This window comes from Pleurodeles waltl, chromosome 9 (genome assembly GCF_031143425.1).
Source record: "Pleurodeles waltl isolate 20211129_DDA chromosome 9, aPleWal1.hap1.20221129, whole genome shotgun sequence".
NCBI classification, from domain to species: domain Eukaryota; kingdom Metazoa; phylum Chordata; class Amphibia; order Caudata; family Salamandridae; genus Pleurodeles; species Pleurodeles waltl.
The window spans coordinates 991,452,013-991,477,035 of NC_090448.1; the positions used below are offsets into that span (position 1 = coordinate 991,452,013).

General features: G+C 43.6%; 1 protein-coding gene across 1 annotated transcript in view; it reads right to left on the reverse strand.

The window, feature by feature from the left end:
- Nucleotides 1-9,995: 9,995 nt before the first annotated feature.
- LOC138260219 (acetyl-coenzyme A synthetase 2-like, mitochondrial) overlaps nt 9,996-25,023 on the reverse strand; it is a 164,244-nt gene continuing 149,216 nt past the window's right edge. Inside the window, exons 11-14 of the mRNA XM_069208500.1 lie at nt 22,214-22,341; nt 13,571-13,634; nt 11,960-12,081; nt 9,996-10,600 (exon numbers count right to left, since the gene is read on the reverse strand). Coding sequence (XP_069064601.1) covers nt 10,424-10,600; nt 11,960-12,081; nt 13,571-13,634; nt 22,214-22,341 — 491 coding nt within the window. The 3' untranslated portion in view covers nt 9,996-10,423. The remainder of the gene's footprint in view (nt 10,601-11,959; nt 12,082-13,570; nt 13,635-22,213; nt 22,342-25,023) is intronic.

Below are 25,023 nucleotides of genomic sequence, written 5' to 3' on the forward strand. Positions count from 1 at the left end.
TATGTCTTGGTGTCTTGTTCATAGCCATCAAACATAAGCCGGACCAGGAAGATAGGCAATGGTTCAATTTATTCTTGAAAGGAGATATCCATTAAAGCAAACAACAGCCAACACGTGTTTGTCCTGTGAGAAAATAATCTCAAAGACTTCATCAGGGCTCAAGCAATAACTGAAAAACGCTGCATTTCCATAAGTGCTAAATTAGCTCTCCTGAAGTCCCAACAGAGGTTGATGTCCCATAACACAATGTCCAAGTCTGTGCGTGTGTGCCCATATCGGTATGTGTACACACACACGTACGTAGCTTCGTGAATTATAGAGAAAAAGAACTGCGTTCCATGTATCGTGCGGCGCTCCCGTTCGTTGTGATAGATGCCTATTGTTTCAAGAATAAATTGAACCATTGCCAATCTTCTCTTGTGTAGAAACATAGGAGGAGTGGGGAGGATCCTCCTGCCAAGAGCACCATGCATACGATTAATTTGTTATTATGCGAATTTGGTGATTCACTGTGAGCGCTTTTTCCTATGACCATCTTCCCTTCCGTCTTTCTTTTTTCCAAAAACATGGATTGATTTGTGAACAATGGGCCAAATTTAAGAGAGCCTAGCGCCAACTATCGCCACATCACCATAAATATTTTTGATGCTAATGTGGCGATAGTGTGGCAATAACGCGGTGCCATATTTACAGGTGGCACAGTGCTTGCATTGCACCACTTTGTAAACACTTGCACCACATTATGTCTGCGGCAGGCATAATGTATGCAAGGGTGATGTTCCGTCCTCCAAAAATGGCACAGTGGAAGCTATGAGATTCCACTGCACCATTGTTTAACACCTGCACAGAGAAGGCATTTAAAGGAGGCACACCATTATTTATAATGGGCCTCCATGTACTTTGCAGGGTTAGCTCCAAAAATTATGTCACTAATCCTGCAAAGTACAATAGCGTCAAAAATTATGACGCTATTGCCCCTAACCTGCGCCATTGTGCGTGTATGTTAAATATGGCGCACACATGGTGGCGTTAGAGGGGCGCAAAGGGCCGAAAAAAAGTGGCGCTTCATTACACGAAGCACCACTTTTCTTGAATCTGGGCCAATGAATGTTAAAAATGTTAAGGTAATGTGTGTCAGTAATTTTGTTTCTCTCTTGTGTCAGTAATTTTGTTTCTCTCTTTTTTCACATTTTACTTAATGTTGTATGCCTCAAGAGAGTTAGCTGTTTCATCATGCTGTGTTCCTGTATTTTTTTCGTGCATCCTATTACTTTTGTATAGGGCATATTTTGTACTGTGCCAGGTGTATATGAAGGGCTTTGATTCAGTGCAGCTGGCATTGAGGCTGAAGCCAGGAAAAGCACAGTGCCTGTCAATGTGCTGGCACCTCTGCCGAGCACACAGAACAATGGTCCTGTTTTCCAGTTACAATTGAAATTCAGTGTAAATGTGTGCAAAGGTTGTGCAAAGAGGTCAACATTTTTAGAAAGCAAAAGGAAAGAATGTGCTTAAATGTGTATAAGTGCAGTGCATATCTGAGAGGTTAAAATGAGGAAGATGCGAGTAAGTGCATTCAGGCAAGAGTGAAAAGAGGGTGCTAAAGAGGAAAGAGAGGAGATTTAAATGTGCAGATAGATGAGCTGTGCAGAGAAAAGGGCATACATATCTAACATAAAGCACACATAACTGAAGGCCATACTCCTTCCACAGGCCTCAATAATATTTAATTCATAGTCTCACAATTTCAGAATTGAAACATTTTTAATGTTAATTATTTATAGCAATTCATTGTTTTTACTCATTTATCCTAAAACAGATAACTACTGCCAAAGCCAATATTACTGAAAAGTTTAGGTGTATGTCAATTGTTGTGTTATATTTCTGGATGCAATAACATCTCAGAGAGAAACCAAAATACAGGTCGGGTGGCACACTAATGGAATCACAGAAATGTAATTTACATGTCCCTTTTAGAGAGCCCCCACTCTTTTCATCCCACTTAAAGACATGTCTGAACATATTTCTGTATGACTGATTGCAGCCAGCAGCTGTGGGTGCTTCCCGATTCCTGGTTAGAGTATTTTCTTGCAAAGTTGATGTTGTATGTGTAAGAGAATGGGCAAGCACACACTTTAAAGGGCCTGAAGTTGTTGTGCTGTACAATTTTCACATTAAAATACCTGTTGAACTTATTATTGCAGTAAGATATGGGGCAGTTTTTAATATGTTTAATATTTCAAGGCTATACATTCAAAATGCTTTATAAACCTTCCTTTCTCACTAAATTCATTTTTTTTCAAATGCACCATTTGTCCATCTTTTTTCTTGGGAGGAGGACCAACCCTGGACCCCATGTTTGTCCTTTTATGTAGCGAGTGACGCGAGCAAGCCTAAAGTCATACCCAACTCTTACACCCCACCACTTTCAAATGTCACCAGCCACGACTGGACTACAGTGTGGATCTTAAAAGATCAGTCACTGCACACTGAACAGTTACCAATGCAGTCTTGCCACGTTTCACAGGTCCACTCGTGATGTGCTGCACCAGTGCAGGGTTTTGCTGTGAATTCTGTGACTTGTGGTCTTGTTTATCCTATTATGAAACTCGACAAAGTCACTGAATTCAAAGGAAATAAACCAGGACTAGAGCAGCACTTCACACATGTTCCCGGAAAACTTGGCAGCTGTGCCAATTACTGCTCATATTCCCCCAGGATACATCTAACCAGCATTCAGGCTCTGAATACAGGGCCGGTTCTATCTCCTTGTTCTGAGGGAAAACTCAAAGCCCAATAATTTGTGTGTACCAGTCCTATTAAAAGTATTATTTTTTCCCACAGTGGGTATTGGGGTGTGCATACACACAAGCATGCACACTCACCCACATTCATGGACACATATTTTTCCTTGCCTTTATTTACTTAACCATCTGCTGCTTTTGCAGGTCCCTCATAAAATCCATTTCAGCTTCAGAGCCGCTGCCAGAGCTCCATGGATCCCTGGGAAGGCACACTGCTCCCTCTTGGTTAAAGTGATTGGATGCTGTGCTGTCAATCAGACTGTAAGTGTGAAATTGGTCGGAGCGCTTGCAGGCAATGTTCTCCTAAGGCAGTGGTCTTCAAACGTTTTAATGCTGTGCCCCTCCCTCTCCCTTATGTAAATATTCATCTTGGCCCCATGAATGAAAAACATATTTTTTCACAATTATTCCCTAAAATTGGCAGCTCTTAGTTTATTTAATTATTCAAACATTGCAGTTATGCTTAGTTATCCCTTTTAAATATACAAGCAAATACATTATTGTCAACATTTAATGAGTACCCAACAAGTGATCCTTTTTTCAGAAATGGGGAAGGGACTTTGGGCCAGATTTACAAGAAACTGGTGCAGCGCAGTGCTGTATCAAAATTAGCAGTGCTGCGCCAGTTCTGAAGTGCAGGGATGTGCTGTATTTACAAGAACGCGGCACACCCCTGCGTTTCCACCTGCGCTGGCGCTAAATTAAGTAGCCTGCGCCAACTGTGGCGTTCATGCACCATAGTGCAAGGGTGTCTGCATAGAGTGGTGTGATTGTTTATGTGCCGGAAGGTGTCCCTTCCTTCTCATAAACAATCTACAATGGCATTTTGATTCTTCTAAGTGTGCTGCAGAATGTAGCACAGATAGAAAAAGCAAAAAACGAGGAGGAATAAAAGTATTCCTCCTCATTGTGCCATGCTAAAGCCACCCCTGGGGTGGCATTAGATTTTGGCACTGCCACAGATTTATGAGTTCTTGTAAATCTGGAGCAACGTCAAAAGCAATGGGCGTTTTGCTGTGGAAAGCCTACTGCAACACCCATTGCATGAACCCTCTGAACCAGAAAACTGTTTCAGAGGGGCCCATATTTACAAAAACATAGTCCCAGCAAGCCACCCTGGGGGCCATAATGGCATATTTTGTCTCTTTAGAGCTCCAAATATTAGGCCTGGGATGAGTTCACAGAGTCCGACTCCGCGGAATTCCACGAAGTTGAATAAAAACTCTGTGGATTTCCGCGGAGGTGGAGTTCTGTGATCTGCGGAGTCCTGAATGCGCCAGAGACATGAGATGTTATGACAAGGCAGCCGTGGTATTCGCAAAGCCTGGCATTTGGCAGCACCGGTGGTAGGCTCCGAAGAAAAACTTTCAATTTATATTTTATTTATTTTTTCATTTAGGTGGCATTAGTGATTGTGCTGAAGGGACGATCCAGGTGTAGTGAATCTAATTTCTGAGACGACCTGAATGAATAGCATGTTTTTTTATTTTTATTTTGAATCATCACACTAGATTCTGACAACAAAAATGTACCTAGTTGTATTAGCCCCCTAAAAAATCATGTGCACTGTAATGTAGAGTGTCACAGGACTGCGGGTATTAAGATGTGGCCAAGGATGAGAGGACATTGTAGTTCAATAACAGTTGATGTGTCTATGCGGATTCAGGGACACGTTGCTAAACTGATGCCCTCCGAGTTCGAGGAGCTGTAAACATTTTCAATATTTTGACAGTAAAGCTCTTGTGGGAGTGGGGCTCACGGGATGAAATAAGAAGAGGCTACATGTTTTCCAGTAACTCAACAAGCCCCCAGATGTGAACTCTGATCCCGCTATCACAAAGTGATTTTTGTCTTTATTTGAGGTTTTCTATAGCGTTGACCACGTCATGTAGACATCGGAGCGCTTTCTTTAGGAGTAGAGGATACATTTTTGGCATTCTGCAATTTCACCACTACGAAGTTGGTGAGTATTACCAATACATTCTTCATTGTCAAGAATGGGCCAAACCTGGAGAGAGAGCGCTAATGTAAGAACAGCACATTTTTATGCCTGGGGTTAGCAAACACCTTTTGATTAAAAACAATATATATATATATAAATATACATAATATACTTATTTAAAGGGGCTTTCAGCCAGTTGTCTTCATCCATTGGTCTGTTGGTGTGCCATTGCCATTTGTTTCCGCCCACTACAGCATACGTCAGGTCGCTTCAGCACATCTGCACAGAAGGTAGTTCTCTTCAGTGGCAGTGTTTTTGTTTTTGCTTTATGGCTCTGGTGGTGCATTTGAGGTTAGGATCTTATAGAGTCACAAGGAGAACATCCACACACAGAGGGACACATTTATCAATATTTTATGCAGCAAGTCACCTTGCTGCACTGCACTGCACTACACTACACTGCGTGAAAGGGCAGAAATGCACTGTTTTTCACATAATACATCGCATTCCTAACCTTTCCTTGCACTGGTGCTCTTTTGGCTGCCTAGCACCAACGCAGGCACCCTTGCGCAGTGGTGCAAACAGGATAGTTTTTGTGCAAGAAGGTGCACCGTCCTGCACAGAACAATTCTCCGAGGTATTTTTCTTTTTCCATGCATGCTGCTCAATGCAGCATACGTGGAAAGAGGGAAAAACAAGGATATATAAAAATATTGCTCCTTGTTACGCCTCACCTGGGGAGACGTAGCATTTTGATGCATTCCCAGGTGTACCTGTAACACTAAGGCCCATATTTATACTTTTTGACGCACAACTGCGCCAACGCCATTCCAAAGCACCATGCGGGCGCCTTATTTATTGAATGACGTTAGCCGGCGCTGCGGACTGGTGTGCGTCAAAAAAAAATTACTCACACCAGGCAGCGCCGGCGTAGGGGAAAATGGAGGTTGGGCGTCAAAAAATGGGGCAAGTCAGGTCTGAGGCAAAATTCAGGCCTCAACCCGATTTGTGCCATTTTTTTTTACGTCCAACCCCCATTGAAATGACTCCTGTCTTAGCAAAGACAGGAGTCATGCCCCCTTGCCCAATGGCCATGCCCAGGGGACTTCTGTCCCCTGGGCATGGTCATTGGGCATAGTGGCATGTAGGGGGGCCCAAATCAGGCCCCCCTATGCCACAAAAAAAAAAACGAAAAAAAATACTTACCCCAACTTACCTCAACTTCCCTGGGATGGGTCCCTTCATCCTTGGGTGTCCTCCTGGGGTAGGCAAGGGTGGCAGGGGGTGTCCCTGGGGGCATGGGAGGGCACCTCTGGGCTCCTTCTGAGCCCACAGGTCCCTTAACGCCTGCCCTGACCCAGGCGTTAAAAAACGGCGCCCATCAGGCTGGGCGCCGTTTTTTAAGGCCTGCCCCCTCCTGTGCGTCAAAATGACGTCAGAGTATAAATATGGGGCACAGGCCTTAAAGTCATTTTTTGCAAGGGAACGCCTACCTTGCATATAATTAACGCAAGGCTGGTTCCCCCTTCCAAAAAATGACGCACATGGTGGAACTTTGACGCCCGCGGGGTCGGACGCCATAGTATAAATATGGGGGAGGGTTCGCGCCGATTGTGCGTCAAAAATTTTGACGCACATTCGGCGCAAACAGAGTATAAATATGCCCCTAAATCTGGGAATGTACCAAAATCCATGTGTGGATGATGCCTGGGAACACCCATGCTCCACCCATGGAACACCTCCTTGGGGCAGAGTAAAGCAACGCAGGTATTTGCGCTGCACTGCAATACTCTATATTTATCAAGCCATGCAGGGCCACGCAAGGTGGCCTGAACTTGCTTGCTAAATCTAACTTAGAAATTGTGTCACCAAGGACGATGCAACTACTTGATAAATATGACCCAACGTGTCCTCTTTGGCGTTAAGGACTACTATGGTAAAATGTGCTTAATAAAAACGAAATATATTTTTGGCTTTAGCTAATGATTTTTTTTTTTTAGAATGATGGCCTGACTGCTTCCCCAGCAATAAAGTTTTGCACAAACTATGACAGAACAAAACATTAATTGCTAAAACTAAAAAGTTGGAGGCCAACGCCAGACTTATCGGTTTTGCCAATGCATGTTAAGCTTTGTTCTTCCTGGGTTTTGACCTAGCAACCAGTGGTGTACAATGAGTGTCTGGGGCCTTCATGCAAGCAAGCAGGGATGATTCAGCCCTTACCATGTTTGACAATGAAAAGATAACAATCCCTGGGGTGAAATGGGTTCCTGGGCCCCAGTGCCACCGCACCTGGCGCACCATTGATAGCTACACCCCTGTAGGCAACCTAAGTAGGCTTCCTGGACTTCATGAACATCAAGATACCAAGGAGATGAGAAACAATATTACTCAAGTATTACCCACATTCAGGGTCCCTAAGTGTTGCATTCGGTTCAGATGTCATTGTTAGGATGGAATGGGGCACAAGTCCTTAAAAAAAGAAGTGGGGTGACTAACCAAGTTAGGCAGAGTGAGATAACTGCATCATGGCATGTAACATCGCCAGTGGAATTACATGAAGCAGCATCACAAACCATGAAATCACAGGAAATGACATCTGAAAAAGTGACATCAGATGTTAAGACCTCACACATGTTTAGCAGGTCTATCACGAGTACATTTGAGTACATTACAATATTTAACAAATTAGATTTTGCGTCGGGTTGTGCCCAAAAAATGGTGCTATGCCAACACATCTAGGTCCAGATTTAGGAAGGCCTACCGCCTCCTTGTGCCACATTAGCATCATTTTTTTACTGAACAGGGCCAAAATCTCAGCCCCAGATTTACCAAGTGGTGCAATGCATGCATTGCACCACTTTGCAACTCCTTTTGCCACATTATGCCTGTGCCAGGCATAATGTATGCATGGGGGGCATTCCCCCATTCGGAGGATACGAAAAAATGGCACACAGAAATCAAAAAGATGTTTTGCACCATTTGTTTCGGTATTTTTAATGCCTGCTTAGAGCAGGTGTTAAAAGGGAGCACACTATGTACTGTTTAGGGTTAGCAACCCTGCACAGTACATCAATAGCATCAAAAAGTCTGACGCTATTGCCCCCTACCCTGCGCCATGGGATGCCGTATTTTAAGTACAGCGCACACATGGTGGGGGGTGCGCTAAGGGGGTTTCAATTAATGTGGTGCTGCACTGGATGCAGCGCCACTTTTCTTAAATCTGCCCCTTATTTTTTTTAAACCGCCACAAACAAATTGGCAACAAGGACAAAAGTGGCAGTAAATCTGTTCTGCCTAATTGGTTGCAAAGTCTGCATTTTAAAATATATATTTTATGTAAATGGGTAAGGTGTTTATTGCTTTCATCACGAAGATCCTTTTGTTACTTGTATTTCGTAAATTGTAATCCTTCTAATATAGCACAGGGAGCTATGAATGACATGTGGCTCCTACACCTTGTAACCCTCCCTGTCTTATGTAACACGTCCTACACATTGATTTACACACACGATTTATTGTCAATATATAAGGTATAAGTGTGATGTAAAGGGCTCAGACACACTACATTTAGATGGTTATAGCTATAAAACAATTGAATCAAAATAGTGCTATTTAAATTGTTGTGTGAATACTGGGACAGACCAACACATCTGACATTCTTGGTGTATTTATCTTTTATACACAGGGACTGAACAAAATCTAAATCAGGCCTCTCTGAAGTACCTGTGAAGTGGTATGCTGTGCGCCTTTCTTTCCCACTCCACTGCATTTAGATGTGAGGCTTCCAGATAGCTCCAAGAAAAGATACTCCAACAAAAGGAATCCCGGTGACCCCTGAACTTCGGTCTTGGTTTTGGGCCCAGCTGGAACTGAAAAGCCCTCTCCCCACCTGCTAGTTGCTGCTTGAAACGAAAGCTGACAACATGCAGGAGCTGCTGAATGTGTCCTGGTGTCTGAATATTACAGAGGGACAAGTTCAGCATATATCTGTGGGGCTCAACCTCATGGCAGGGTAGACAGGGTCAAGGGTGTCCACTCTGTGAAAAGAGTGGGTAGACGACATCTACTGCGTACTCGACTTGTGCCCTGGATGAAACCCGTCCAGGTGGAGGTGGAGTTGTTCGATCTGGAGGTGTTCGATTTGTTGGACTAGACATATCTCTTCTCACTGCTCGACAAATACATCTTTGGCAAGCGTATGATAAGTATGGTCAACTTCCTTCATACACACACTGGCACTGACGAATGGCAGCCTGAAGTTCATCAGCGCTGGAGGTGAGAAAAACAGAGCCCTCTTGAGTGAAAAACAGCGCCAAGGTAGATCTGGCGCTGCTTATCGCTCTCCCTTTGACTCAACGCAGTGCTGCAACGCTAGTTGCTGTGCTCCACACAGTTTAGTACATTTCCACTGGTATTCTTTCTCTGTGCAGTTTGGTATTCTCATGTGTGCGCTCCTGACTTCTTGCTGCACAGCATCAAGAGAGAGAGTCTTGACAGGCACCAAAAGGTTGATGGAAGGCACCCCTTAGTTGGAAATGGGCACTGTCTGCTCTCGAAAAAGTTTACTTTAATAAAAAAATCATAACTAGGATGCAGTTGTAATATAATAAACTTAAATCCACGTTAAGCAATCCACTATCACCTTGGCTATGGTTAGAAAGAGGCACCAGAAATGGAAATTGCTTTGATTATGTACATCGTAGATAATGTACACGGTTGATTATTGAGAGAATGTCTGTGTCAACCCTACACCACCTTGTGTTATAGGGGGAGGGGGTGGGGGGTGTGTGTGTGTGTGTGTTTTTTAATAAAGGAAAGGGGGTTTAGATAATAGGTTATTAGTGAACTAAAACACATTACTTCCAAGGAGAAAATATAAATATGTTTGAAATACTGATATTGGTTAACGGCCTTTATCAAATGTAAATTTAGATAATTTAAATAATTGCTGCATATTTTCTGTACACTGTTGAAATATAGTTTGAACAGATTTGTTTGAGAATCCGTGTCATTTGTCCATAATGTAAGCTGGTCCTTAAGTGGCAAAGATGCATGTTCCGCTTATTTGAATCGAGATGTTTAGCAAGTAGAATCTCACAGTCTGAACTACAGATCTAATCCCATCATGATATCTGTACTACTAGGACACCTGAAAATTGATTTGTCTGCATGACCCCCCCATAAACCCTCTATCCCTCTCCCCACTCACTGGACAATTCATCAAACCCGTTCAGCCAGAGTACAGCAAGTTACTAGGTATTATGGCTTTTAATGGAAATTGCTAACTGCGACAGCAGCCCTGATCTTGTTGAACTGTATCTGACATATCGCAAGTTCTTCACTGTGACAAGCAATCACTTTACCATTATTCACAAATGTGGCACTTTCGGTTAATTTTTGATTATTTAGTCTCTGGGATGAGGGGCTTATTACATATGTTCAGCATTCCAGTTGCTCTTCTGATATTTCCCTTGTAAGTCGATGGGCACAGAATCCTAGTTTCCGCACCTTAATGTTGTACAGAAGTTTGGAGCGTACGTGTACCATACACGGTACCAAGATGGTGATTGTCTCATTGTTAATGTATGGGAGGGTAGCTTTAGAGGCAGATGGCAATAGCTTTCCAATACTCCGCCTGCCACCGGATGATGTTTCAGCAACCTCAATGGGCTCTGCACTATCGCTGAGTGTGCTTTTCCAGCAGCCGCTCATGGCCTGCCACAATCTCCTCCACAGCTTCATGGTCATCCAGAGTGGTCAGATCTCCCAACTCATTGGCTTTGTTTTCCACAATCTTCCTCAAGACGCGACGCATGATCTTGCCTGAGCGTGTTTTGGGTAGACGTCTTACAACCTGTTTTAGGAGACAGTGAAAGTGAATGTCTATAGAGAGTCAGTAGACCACCTGTACAAATATCAACAAACACAAAGATGAGTTAAGTGGCACAAATGTCTGATAGCCCAAAAAAACGGTGTAATCATTTAGACTAAAGGAATGTGAGCTCAATGTACAACAAAAACGTTGGATGGTAATGGAACACAGTTTTACTGTAGCTGAACCAATTCTAATTAGCACATTTACAACTTTGGGGTCACAGGGTTCATGTGAGAACATTCCTTGTAAAAAAAGTCTTTAATATGTAAATATGGCCTCACTTTTCAAAAATAAGTTTGCATCCTCAGGTGGTATATAGAACAGCAAAGTTTATGAGGGTTCTTGTTGAAACCAGATTACAGAGCTGGGACCATGCCAGACAATAGACTGCAGGGAGAGAAAATGGTTTTCCTAAAGTAACAAGACATTTGGTCAAGTGCAGAAGCCAGGTTTAGAACCCAGTATTCAGGATGCAAGGTAAGGCCCAACGCCACTTGCTAACACTCCTATTTGAAGCTGGGCTTCACATAAGTGACAATTGCTCTACCAAAAAGCATTAGAATCTGGGTACAAGAGGATTTGGGCAGGGCCTGTAAATTAAGCATAGGACCTTAAAGTGATCAGGATCTGTTCAGAAGGCAGTGAAGATCTCTGGTGCATATTATGATGCTAAAGAATCAAAACTGCAACAACAGGATAAGCCATATTTTCAACCTAGAGTAACCAATGCATGGGCATGCGGCGCCAAACTATCCACTGACTGCCACTTTTATTCTTCACAGAGCAAGAGGCCACTATGTATTTAGTACGCCCACCAACCACAGCAATATTTCATTAAGTGCCATGTAAGAGTCTGTCAGCAAAAACAGTAGCGCATTAATGCCCTGATTTATACTTTTTGACGCAAACCTGCGCTAACGATCAGATGAGTGTTTTGCTTGTAACCGTGAAGTTCTTAAGACCGTTAGATGTGATCTGGTTCTTGGACACGTGTGCTACCTGGATATGATCTGAAGGTTGCCCTTGGCTTATTTTGTTGTGATCGGATTTGTGGGCACAAGTTACCTAGTTGTAATCTGGTGGTTGGACTTGAGATGTTCTATTGCAATCTGGTTGTTGGGCACATGTGTGACCTAGTCGTGAGCTGGTTCTTTGACACCTGTGGTACCCAGATGTGATCTGAATGTTGGCTTCGCTTATTTTACTGTGCTCTGGTTGTTGGACACCTGTGTGGTCTACTCATGCTCTGGTTGTTGGATGCTTGAGTTAACAAGGTGTGATCCAGTGGCAGGACTTTGGCTATTTTGTTGTTCGATATGGTGGTTGCACACAGGTTACCTGGATGAAATCTGGAGCTGCATACTTCGCTATCTTCTGAGACACAAGCTCTCTCAATTCCTGCACCAGCTGCTCCTGTGGAAGGTTGGAACTTTTCTTCAACACAATGAAGACATAGGCACCTGGAGAATGGCAGAGAGTGAGAATGGAGACCAACAGAATCAAGGGCTTTGCACCCTAAAAAGGATGATATTGGGAACTGCCATTGTGATTTTCAAAAAACACAGAAGTAAAAAGTCAGACTGTAAGGTGCACTCTGTTCCCTCATTTGATTTATTTGTTGCATTAGTAATAGAGGCGTTCCGTTCTGGTTTAACTTGTGCTGCTTCTGCCTGCCCTAGTCACTCCTCTTCAACCCACCATCTTGGTGATCTTCTCTCCTGCAGCCTCTTGTCCTCTCCTGCTTGGCTTATCTTTGCTCCGTACCTTCTTCTCTTATAATAACCTCTTATCTTATCCCCCTAGGTTCACCTTCTGCCTCTCTGACTTATCTTACACCCTGCTGACCTTCTACCCTCTTACTTATTTTATTATCCTAACCACCCTCTCTTTTTAGCCCTCCTACTGATCTTACACCTGATTATCTTCTCCCCTTCCTATACATTTTACTCCCTCGAACATATCCTACCCCCTGCTCACTTTCGACCACACCTATGTATCTTACCCCTGCTCACCTTCTAACACGTCTACTTATCTTACATCTCCATCTCACTGTCTATCCTCCCTGCTCATGAAACCCCCTGGTCACCTACCTTTGTACTCTAACTCTTCTTACCCCTTTTTCTACTTCTACCCCTCCTACCAACCTGATTATCTTTCCTCTCTGCTGGCCTTTTATCCCTCGTACCTAACTTATCCCCACTGTTTATTGTACCTTCTCCCGCTGATCTTCTATATCACCAACTTATCTTACCCCATCCTACGTATATTCTGCATCCGCTACTTTTCGCACCCCCTCCTGCACATCTTCTACATTCCTACTTATCTTATAACCTGCTACTTATCTTCTATATCTGCAACTTACCTTACACCCTCCTATTCATCTTCTGCATCTCCTACTTACCTTACTCCCTTCTGCTCATCTTCTACTAATATTATCCCGTCTACTTATCTTCCACATAGCTTACCTACTAGTCATCTTTTACATCTTGTACTTATCTTACCCTCTCCTACTCATCTTCTACATCTCCTACTTTTCTTAATCCCTCCTGCTCATCTTCTATTTATCTTACCCCTCCTATTCATCTTCTAAATGTCCTACATATCTTACCCCACTTGCTCATCTTCTACCTGTCCTATTTTTTGTACCCACCTATTCATCATCTACCTGTCCTATTTATCTTACCCTCCTGCTCATCTTCTACCTGTCCTATTTGTCTTCCTCTCCTGCTCATCTTCTGCCTGTCCTATTTATCGTACCCCACCTACTCATCTTCTACCTGTCCTATTTATCTTCTCCTCCTACTCTTCTACCTGTCCTATTTATCTTCTCCTCCTACTCATGTTCTAAATCTCCTTATCTTACCCTCCCTACTCATCTTCTACATCTCCTAGTTACACCATCCTGCTCACGTTTATTATGTTTGCCGTCCTTCACCTTTTTCTACTTACCTTCTCCCTTCACTTCATGGGGATAGCCAATAGCTGCCGACTCTGCCACGGAGCTGTGCTGATTCTGCGAAGAGACCAAGTCAGCCTTTAGTAATAGGAACTGGCCAATCACAAGCAGAAACCAGATAGTTTCTGGTTCTCAGACAACTACACATTGAAAGTATACTTAGGCATTTAAGTCAAGTGGGCCTACACCTTCCATGAGATAAATTACTGCTAGCTGAACATCTTCACGAACAAGGACCCTATTCTTTGGTGAACATGTCTTCCTCCACCCAACTCTTTTTCTTTCGCTCTTTCATCATTACTCAGCTGAACTGCCTCTTCAGAGGGTGGGTATTTTGGTAACTAAAGGTGGCCCCTACCCAAGTCATGCATCATAGCTATACCAGTGGGATTCAGACTCATGTTATCATATTACGGGACACTGAGTGAATGTGTTGATTTTTTCACATGATGTAAATATGAGAATCCCGATAGTATAACAGGAAACCAAGCGACTGCAATTCTTGTGTATATATGTACATTATCTTACTAAATGCCATTGAATGCCTCCTTCTAAAAGGCTTGTTTTGAGGCAGGCAGGCTAAAGTGTCGGTTCCGCTGGTGGAGGAACACTCAACCTATGTATAATTCCGAGTGGCAGCAGTTGCAGTAAGGGCTGTGAACGTTTGCAGAATGGTCACTATGCTTATCTTTGAAATGTTTATAATTTTCCAGAAACAAACCCCTGAAACAGGGGTTTGTTGTTGAAAAACAAAAACCTTAATGTGCCTCATATGTTGGGAGTTTTCCTGCTTCAAGGGGGTCTTTGCATGGCAGTCCCAGGCAGGGAAATCTAGTGATGCTCACTTCTATCTAAATAGGGTGGGTCGACTATTACCATCACCTGCCTTCCCAGTGGTAGATAGGTCACCAAGTAATGGGTTTTGGTTAGTGGAGCCGGCTGAGGATCAGCAAGCAGGATTGTATATCAAGATATCAACTACAGAATGTCGTGCTACCAGAATATCATAGAGAAAATATTAAAACAAACAAAGGTTCAAAAAGGTAGGTGCTTAGCAAACTTCTGCAATGTAGTATTGCAATCCGATGCTTGCAAGTTCTTTTTCTTTGAAGAAGTCTCTCGGGTCATGAGATGCGGTGTGACTCTTCCTTTGGTTGTACATTTCGTATTGGCACCCACCTCATGTTAGACTGAGAAATTCGAGAAAGCTCCAGTCCTTTCGAGCCCCTGATGCGTGAAGATCTTTAACAGCACTGAAGGCCACCATCAATGCTCCAGGTGTCAAGGGCCAAGTGCTGTGTCCAGTCCACCATTGTCAGACTGTGCATATGTGAACAGCCACCCTTTCAAAACTGCCCTCACTGTAATTCATAATACTTATAGGAGGACCACTGCAAAGTGTATGCATTGTATCGATCCCCACCTCATGACAACTCCTGTCTCATCCTCAGATCCAAGAAGACACTCAAATACCAAAGGGAGCTGTGCTGGGCAAATCAGAGGATGTGCCAACAGAGATCCTCCAACACCCCCAACATCTTCGGTGAAGAAGATACCCTTGGCGCTGAACAACATGAAGAGGCTGGCCCATCTGGTCTCCTGACCAGGCAACTGACACCCAGTCCAGAGACAGTGTCTTTGACTGAGTCTAACTACAAGGAAATGGAGGGCGATGCAGCAACACCAGAGGCTTGCAGCTCACGCATCAAATCCAAGATGGCCATGATCGTGAGTATGCCATAAGTCCCCCCAGGCCTATCCTATGCCAAGATAGAGCTCGCACAGGTGTCAGGCATCAATCCCTAAGCACAGATGCAAAGAAAAGGCAAGGGCTCCCACTGCCTTTGGGCTCTGCTCGGCACTGGCTAAGAGCTTCAGAACCAAGTAAGCCTCCACCAAAGGCATCCACAACCACCACCATTGAGCTAGAGCCACTTTAAGGACACCGAGCACCATCAGTTTCAACTTAAGGAAGCACCAAAGGCTCCATCTGTGCCTGTGCATAAGACCCCATCAATGGTTAAATCTTCATCAACGCCGAATCCATCCTCGAAGACAAATGCAAAGCTGTCTTCAAAACCTCAGTCAATTTTTGGAGTCCAGGACATTGAGGCTCTGATCCTCGACAAACTTCAACATACATTTGATGTCAGGTAGCTCATCTACCCTGTTACAGACAGGATCTCAGTGAAAACAATGGTGCCGCGGGTCACTCTTCCTCGAAAGAGAAACCTAGCCAAGAGGGAACATTCCTCCAAGCCTCCCTCCCTAGAGACCATACACACCACTCACACTGCCTCCTCCAGAGTGAGCAGAGGGGTCTCTTATCTCATATTTAGGCAGCCCCTATTTTCCCTTTAAAGCTTATGTTCAGCCCTAACGACCAGGTCACACTGATGTTCCCTGGGATGACTTTTAATTTATGCACCCCAGGTAATCCAGATTTAGAGCACTATCCAGCAAGTCCCTCACCCCCAATGACACCACAATATCTTTCATAAAATGGACATGCATGTCACCCAAGAGGATTACAAACTCCCTCCTTGTGAAGGCGCTTTCCAAATCAAAGCGTACAGTCAATTTTCGCTCATGTTAAAGGGCATGTTAATATTTGCTTTCCAACAATTTTAAAGATCTTGTAGAGGTGAGGGCTCTGACTCCAAGGGTTGAATATAAATGCAAACCCTTGTCTAATGACTCGATGTACATCAGGGCAAGGTTCCTCCCAACCCTCTGGTAGTCCACACCGCCTGCCAGTACATACATCAATGCTGATCTTCCAGACAGGGAGAGCAAAAGGATTGGCACAGCGGGTACGTGGGTAGCAGTTGCCCTGCAACCCATTAGCATATAGCTAACTGGTTGACCCCACAATGAAGATATGATCGGGATCAGTGGGAAGAGATGCATGAACTCCTTAAACATCTCTCAGAGGAGTACAGAACACGAGGGGAAGAGATAGCGTCTGAGGACAAAGTCATTTTTAACACCAACATTTGTTGTATAGTTAGATGCCTTGGAAACAGCATCTAGGTGAAATAATACTAGCATTTTCCTCAGGCCTGACTCTATAATCTCGGAATTCCAACCTAAAGTTCAGCAACATCTCCTCAACCTCTCATTCGACAGGGCGTACCCTTTCAGACTTCAGGTTGATGAAAACAAATGAAAAAGATACAAAGACAGTAGTCTCCAAGGGGGGCTTCAAACCATTTCATACAAGGATTCTTTTCTTAAACAGCAGCCCAGGGGTGGCAATGTTGCCAGAGCAACTGCATTCCTACCAGAAGCAGCAGCAGTACTTCTAGCAGGAAACTGGTGGGGTTATAACAGAGGGTCCTAAAAGGGTAACAATAGGGATGAAGGCAAAACTGGCTACAGCATAAAAGTACCCACCTCTAAACAGTAACTTGCACTGCCTCCCCCCAATCACTCGTCACCTGTTGGGGGAACAATACACAATTTCCTCTCATTGAGACCGAATTATGTCCAACAAGTGGATTCTAGCACTGGTCCAACACGACTATTGCCTTGAACTACACACAACCCCTCCTAACATCCCACCCCATACACTTGTTCTCAGCAAAGAATACCTGCCCCTCCATTCTGGAAGGAGTGCATGCCCTCCGACAGAAAGGCGCCATAAAGAGGGTGCCCCCACAACAGCAAAGGAATGGCATCTACTCTCTTTACTTTCTCACCCCCAGAAAGGACATCTCTCTCAGGCGGGTCGCCAACTTCAGGCCTCTCAACCACTACATAAGACATTTTTTGCACAACAACTCTGCAAGTTGTCACCCCCCTCCTTCAACGGGGTGATTTCATGACCGTGCTCAATCTCAAGGACTCCTATTTTCACATACCCATCGCTCATCAACACCAACCGTACCTTCACTTTGTGATAAGTGGACAACACTACCAATTAAAAGTACTACCTGTAGGGGTTACCAAGGCTGCCCCAAGGCTGTTTTTAAAATGACTAGTCGTGGTGGCTGCTCGTTTGCAAAGGGAGGTCATTCATGTATTTTCTTAACTCGACAATTGGTTTAATCAAGAGCAGCAGCAAGCTGCAGTGTCTAGCCCATGCACAAATAGTGGTGACCCTGCTCCACAGCCTGAGGTTAAGTCAATAACGTCCACCTACTACCTCTGCAGATCCAACTTGTAGGTTCCCTGTTGGATGTAGTCACAGGGAAAGCTCGCACAAACCAGCAGAGAGTGGAGATCTTTCAGCAGTTGTCACCTCTTTTTCAGCCCAATTGTCAGCTCACAGAAAGAACTGTGATGCACCTTGGAGGGATGATGGCCTGGGGTACTACCATAGTCTCCCACACAAGATTTCATATGCGCCATCATGAGTATCTAGCAGCTCATTGGTCTCAATTGCAAGGTCACTGGGAAGATTTATTGTTTATTCAGGCCAGGGCTCATCACTCTCTGGAGTGGTGGAACACCAACAAATTGTTGCAGATCACCCTTTCTACAGACCCCATAAGACAAGTAACCATTACCCCAAGTACCTCTTTTACGGGGGGAGTGTGCTTCTCAACAACATGACTGTACTGGGAATATGGCCTTTCCAATAACAGGGTTGCCACATCAACTACCCGGAGCTGCTAGCCATTCACTTACTTCTGAAGGCCTTTTTACAAGTCATTCCAGGCAACGTAATCTTTATCAAGCCAGACATTATGACAACTCTGGGGCAACAGGGTGGCACACACTCCCCCTCAACTGTCTCAGTCAATGCAGGGGATATGGTGTGGAGCACTCCATCATAACATTTGCCTCTTTGCGGAGGATCTTCCGCTGGGTTGACAATAACTTTGCAGAACTGCTCAGCAGGATGCATCAAAAAGTCCATTAGCAAGTAGTACGCAGGCAATTCCAGCATTGGGGCATCCCTGCATATAAACTGTTCACCACCACAAAAAATTCAAAATGCCTAAACTTTACCTCCGGGTACCAATACCCACTGTCTATTGGCAATGCACTGTCAGTGGATTGGTCAGGGATATTTGCCTATGCTTTTCCATCTCTCCCACTGCCTCGTAACGTGATAAGGAAACAGACAAACTTCACTGACTCACACTCAAGAAGCTCTAATCTGAGCTAGACAACTATGGTACTCATCTCCACTAGATATGTCTATCGGGCCTCACAAGAGACTCCTACTCAGGCCGGACCTTCTCACACAGAGGCAAGGTCAAGTCAACCATCTGGTTCCTGGACAGTCTCAATCTTGCAGTTTGGAACCTGAGGTCCTAGAATTTGAGCACCTCAACCTTCCCACACAACTATGTCCAGCTTACAGCCCACTATACAAGCTTGTTACACAACAAAATGAAAAAGGATCATTCACCATTGTATTTCCAAGTGCCTGGACCCTCTAAAGTCTACGGTACAGGACATTATCAATTACCTCTTGCACTTGCAGAAAGCGGGCCTCGCTTACACCTCCATTCATCTACACTTAGCTGCAGCCTTCATGCAGAACAGGAAAAACTAATTCCTGTTTAGAATTCCAGTTGTTAAGGCCTTAATGGAGAGCCTCAAGAGGGTTATAGCCCCTAGAGTGCCTCCTGCGCCCATGTAGAAACTCAATGTACTCCTCACCAGACTCATGTCACGAACCCTGAACCTCTATATTCATGCACTCATAAGTCATGTTCTAGCTGGTGGCCTTCCTGGTGGCCAGTACCTCTCGCAGACAATAGCGAACTGCCCATTCCTCCCTAATGTGTATTCAACCTTTCATCTTAAACAAGCCATGGCGCTCCCAGTCTTTTTCCCACACGCAGACTCCGTCGCAGAAGGCCATTGTACATATTAGATGCAAAAGAGTTCTTGTTTATTATATTGACAGGACCAAGCCTTTCCATAAATGTGATCAACTGTTTGTTGCTTATGCAAAACCTCACCATCTCCAAACCAGGTATAGCAAGATGGATAATGAAATACATCTAGACTTGCTATCACAAACCCTATTCCACGTAGGGCACACTCCACTTGTAAAAATTTTTTTAAAAAAGTAAAAGGAGTGACCATGGGCATTTAGGTAACATACCTCTTGTAGATATTTGTAAGGCGGCCACTTGACCAACACCACACATCTTTACCAAGCATTACTGTGTGGATACCTTGGCAAGTCAAGAAGCCATGGTAAGCCAAAAGGTGTTAAGGATCGGTTTTCAGACATCTATAGCATGCACATGCTAGCCACCACTTCTGGAGGCCAATGCTTTACAGTGCATGCTAAGCATGTTTATCCGCAATTACACTCAATATGAGTGGAAAATGCTACTTGCCCTGTAAACATCTGTTTGTAGTGTGTAATGCTGTAGAGTCACAGACATACACCCTCCTCCCCGGAAGCCTGTGCTTTTTTGTAGATCTCTTACTGTATTTTACTGTAAGTTGAGCTTCACACACCTGATCCACACTGACACTATATACATGCCCTCACTTGTGCGAAAACATTCTAACATAGAGACGGTGCCCATGGGCAATGTGCTACCAAGGAAGGGTAACCCAATAACCAGCGGTGGTCGCTGCAAATCTCAAGGGGAGGGGCAGGTGGGGGGAGGTTAAAAGGGGGCAGGGGGAGTATAAAAAATTAATAAATAAAAAAAAACTTGTTCCCGTCGCCACCTGCCGCAATCCTCCTCTGCTCTTCTTCTGGTGTCCCAGCATTCACTGGAACACCAGCACAGGCTCCCCAGCAATCATGACACTGCTCTCAAGCCCAACCCAGAATGACAGCGACATCCAGACTGGTTTGTGCGGCTTGGACTGCCACTCAGACACTTCCTGGTGTATGTGCAGTTTTCTCAACCCGGCTGTGTAGCACAGCCAGGCTGGAGAAACCTAAATGTGCATGTGTGTTTGGCCAGCCTGAGACGGCCAGCCAAACACACATGCACACTTAGCACACAGATTTCACTCCCCCCTCCTGTGGCCAAGCCCCACCCCTCCCTGCACCTGCTGATGGCTGAGCTAGCAGCTGAAAGATAAAACAATATTTAATTTTCGTTTTATCTTTGAGGTCCTGGCTTAGCCAGGGGATGACACTCCTGACAATAATCTCTTGCAAGATTGGGTAACAGAATCAACTAATTGTTGTTGTTTTTTTGGAGAGTTGAGTTGACAAACATTTGTCTTGTGATTATTGTAACAATATTGACAAATTACAAACTGGACATATGTGTGTCTGGTTGCTTTTCTCCGTACTACTACTAATGTATCTTATTCTGTAATATGCATAAACTGAATGCATTAGCTTTATTTTTGTACGTCTGTTTTTCATTTATTTTCTTCATTCCTTTTGTTATCCTTGATTGATTTTGTGTATCCAATTCAACTGATTTGTGAATTTGCTTTAATACAGTGAACCATTTGATTGGGTTTAGTTCTTATGATTTGATTCAATGCTTCATATGTCATAGATGCCTAAATATCTGGATTAAGTATACTCTGTTTTATGAATGACACCCCTTGTTGGCTATTGACTTCAGTTGATCATGGGCAATATATATGAAGAGGACTATCACACCACATCTTGTGACTCAAGAGACTTCTTTGAAGAAAAAACACGTGGAAATCTCTGAGCTCAACTCTAAATGGTAGGGGTATTCTAAGCATGTGAATCTACAGCACTACATGCTACAAACTGATGCTTACAGGGTAAGTAGCATTTTCCTTATCTGCCATGAAGGGATATAGATCTGGAGTTCGGTAAAGTAAACCTATACTTACCTAAATAACTACATTTTCAATATTTTGGCCATGATATTCTGGTGACATGATATGCTGGAGTTTATTTTAATGTGAAATACTGGAGGGGTGGGGGTGGGCGGTACACCCAGTGGTTTTGCTACCCCTAAATGGGATGAGTAACCATTGGTTTAGCAGGGCTGGTGCACCGCTGATTTATGGCAATACTCCCTCTCCACTAAACTCTAAAGGACCCCCCAAATTCTGCACACTAGTGAATTGATTGTGGCCCTTGAAAACAAGTGTGAAAATGTACTGAAGACTTGCTATCGCAGTGGAGGACCCTCACATACAATGATTTATATCCTGAGGCATCTGGATAATCATCGTGTGCAGAGCTAACTTATCAGGTGTTGATCACTGTGAGAAACAACCAGTGGAGACCTAAGTTATACATTCTGATCTCAGTGGATACGCCCATATTGCCAAACTTCTATTATACATCCTGATCCCTGTGGATGACCCAACAGCTGACAACTAATTAGACAAATACGGATTCTTTCAGGTGGCCTATAATCTATAGCTAAATTTACACATCTGGTTCCCTATGGGTAACCCCATAGTGGAGATCTAGTGTTACAAGGCATGCATTGTGTGGATCTCTTCATAAAGGCACCTAATATTCCAGCACCTGTTTCATGGGCCTAATTTAAGATAAAATATCACTCCATGTTAATCCCAAATACAGAGGTGCCAAATGGTTTTGGAACAGAAAAACCTAAGTGCAAGTGGTTAAATATGGACAGTGAACTAAGCTCTCTCTAGAAGAAAGCGTCTGTAAGCAATTTATTTTAGATGCTACCTGATCTCATGAGGGAACCCAAACTGGTCCTAATCGTCCATTACCAACACCTAGGTCTTACCACTACATCTTCGATCTCTGCTGTGCCCAACCTGTGTCCGCTCACGTTAATGACATCATCCAGACGGCCAGTGATCTGGTAGTATCCCTCGTCAGAGCGGGAAGCCCCATCTCCAGTGAAGAAGTACCCTGAGAAAACAAGTCCACAAAGTGATGCTTGTTAATAATGGCTCAGCCATTGCATTCTGTACTTTGAAATATACACCAATCATACCTTGTCACATCCACTATAAGATACGAGAATTTTCAACAGTACACTGGTACATCCTGCCATAACATACCAATCTGTAATACCAAAGACCATAACATCCTGCATTGGTCCACCACACCATCACATGCCCAGGTATTGTGTATCACAGTGTACAACAGTATACTATGGACTTTCACGTTCTGCTGTAATATACCTGTCCACGATGAGAAACCATGCACTATCTTTTCCTGACATACAAAATCACAGTCAAAAAATGAATGCCTTACTGTATCACATCCTGATACAATAAAAAACAGGTTTCAACAGGACACCACACTCTTTTACATTCCGCTATAACATGATAGCGTATTATGGGATACAACACTGCCTCGCACACTGTGACACCCTACTACATCCTGAGGTAGAAGACTACATTGAACAACAGTATGTCACACCCTATCACCTCCTGATATTATATATCTCCATCTACAAAAGGGTAACACAACCTTTCACATCCTGTTGTAATGTACTCTTCTTATTGCACTCCACCACACATCCTGCTATAATATACCACACTCAATAGTATCCTCTCCTGATATAACATACCAAAATCTACAACATGTTGCCACACCCTTCCACATAATGCGGTAGTATTCTGTGTTACAATGTAGCATTCCCCGTGGCATTATACCATACTCTAAATATTCTGATATAATATACCACAGTCTAAAACAGTATGCCCTCCCTTACTGCCCCATGATATAACATACCATAATCTACAACAGGAGTCCATATCGTACAATATATCTATGTATTGTATAACACAGCCTACAGCAATATGCTAGGCCATAACATCCCACAACACAATATATCACAGTACACCACACCCTGTTATACATTGGAAAAGTTCCATGAAAGCAGTGCTGCAGAGCTTGAAGACATTTCGATAATGCAAGGGTAACAAGTGAAGCAAAAAGAACATAGGTGTGGAATAATGAAATGTGAGGGTACACCAGGCTGGGCAGACAGCAAAGTGAAGAACATCGCTTAGCACAGCTCCCAAGGCTGTACATTGCTTATGTTTGACATTTGCTTGGTTTCACTGTATTTATAAGTGCACTGCACTGACACTTTTTTGGCCAGTAAAACCAAGCAATGGTCCTGGCGACAGGATGCAGCGTCACCAGTGACAACTCACACTAATGACTAACCGCCCCTGCCAGAGTCCATAGATGATCAGGACCCTGAGTAAGGGGTTCCACGTGCCATTGCAATATCACTATATATCCTTCATACGGCCTGTAATGTCTATAACTTACCTTGAGTGGAAAAGTTTGGTACTAAGGGGCATATTTATAATGCCCCTAGCGCCACATTTGCATCATTTGTTTTCATGCAAATGTGGCGATAAGATGGCATTTCCCAAGCGCCATATTTACAAAGTGGTGCAGTGCAAGCATTTCGCCAGTCTGTAAACCCTTGCACCACATTATGCCTGCACCAGGGGCGTTCCTACGTAGGGAGGCACAGAAAAATGGTGCAGTGAAATTTACTAGATTTCACTGCATTATTAATGCCTGCCTAAGGCAGTCGTTGAGATGACGCTCCCATTGAAAACAATGGGCCTCCTTGTGCTTTGCTGCATTAGCTTCATAATTTATGGGGCTAATCCAGCAAAGTGCCACATTAGCACCATAAATTATGATGCTAATGTGGACACGACAGCCATGGTGTGCGTATTGTAAATATGGCGCACACATGGTGGTGTTAGGGGGATGCAATGAGGCTCTACAAAAGTGGCGCATCATGAATGATGCACCACTTTTCTATATACATGCCCCTAAATATTTAAAATTGAAACCCCTACCATTATGGGAGGCTAACATAGCTGCTGCAGAATGCTCTAGCTGTTTATCACCTGATAACTTTATTACGAGCCCAAAGGATCAGCAAATGCAGAGCTGCGGTGACTTTCCTTCAACATCTTGAGGGGACCTTGGTGTGCAGTATGGTTGGATCATTATTAAAAACACCTGTTCTAATGTGTAAACCAATGATATTTGAATTATGCTTTTTAGATGGCGTACAAGTATTTGAGCTGCAGTGGGCCTACCTTTTCTAGTTGTGGGGTAATTTCGGGATTAATTGACAGTATCAATTGCAATTGTTTTTATATTTGTTACTTTTTTTAATTATTTTTTTTAATTTGTTTTGTGTTTGTATTTTTATGATTTGTCTTTTACGATCCATATTTATGTGATCGAATAAAGTAATTAATCAATCAATCAAACTGGATAACTCAATTTTTAGTCTAATACTTTTGTAATTGCATAGCCCATTTATATTTATTTATCCAGGGATGTTAATCCTCCTCTCCCCGAAGACTTTGTCTGGGAAAGTTGTGCACCTTCTGAGGTGCAGACAAAAAAGTTTAGCCTACTCTGTATCTTTGCAGTGCTCCACAACCTGGACCTGGCTCTTTTTTGCTAGAGAGTGAAGCACACGGTAAGCATGTTGGCTACTTTATTTAAATGCAAATATCATGCAAAGCTGCCTGTAGTGCCGTGTCATGTCGCTAGGAGCTTGTAATGCATGACTATGCATTTAAGTGCAGTGATGCG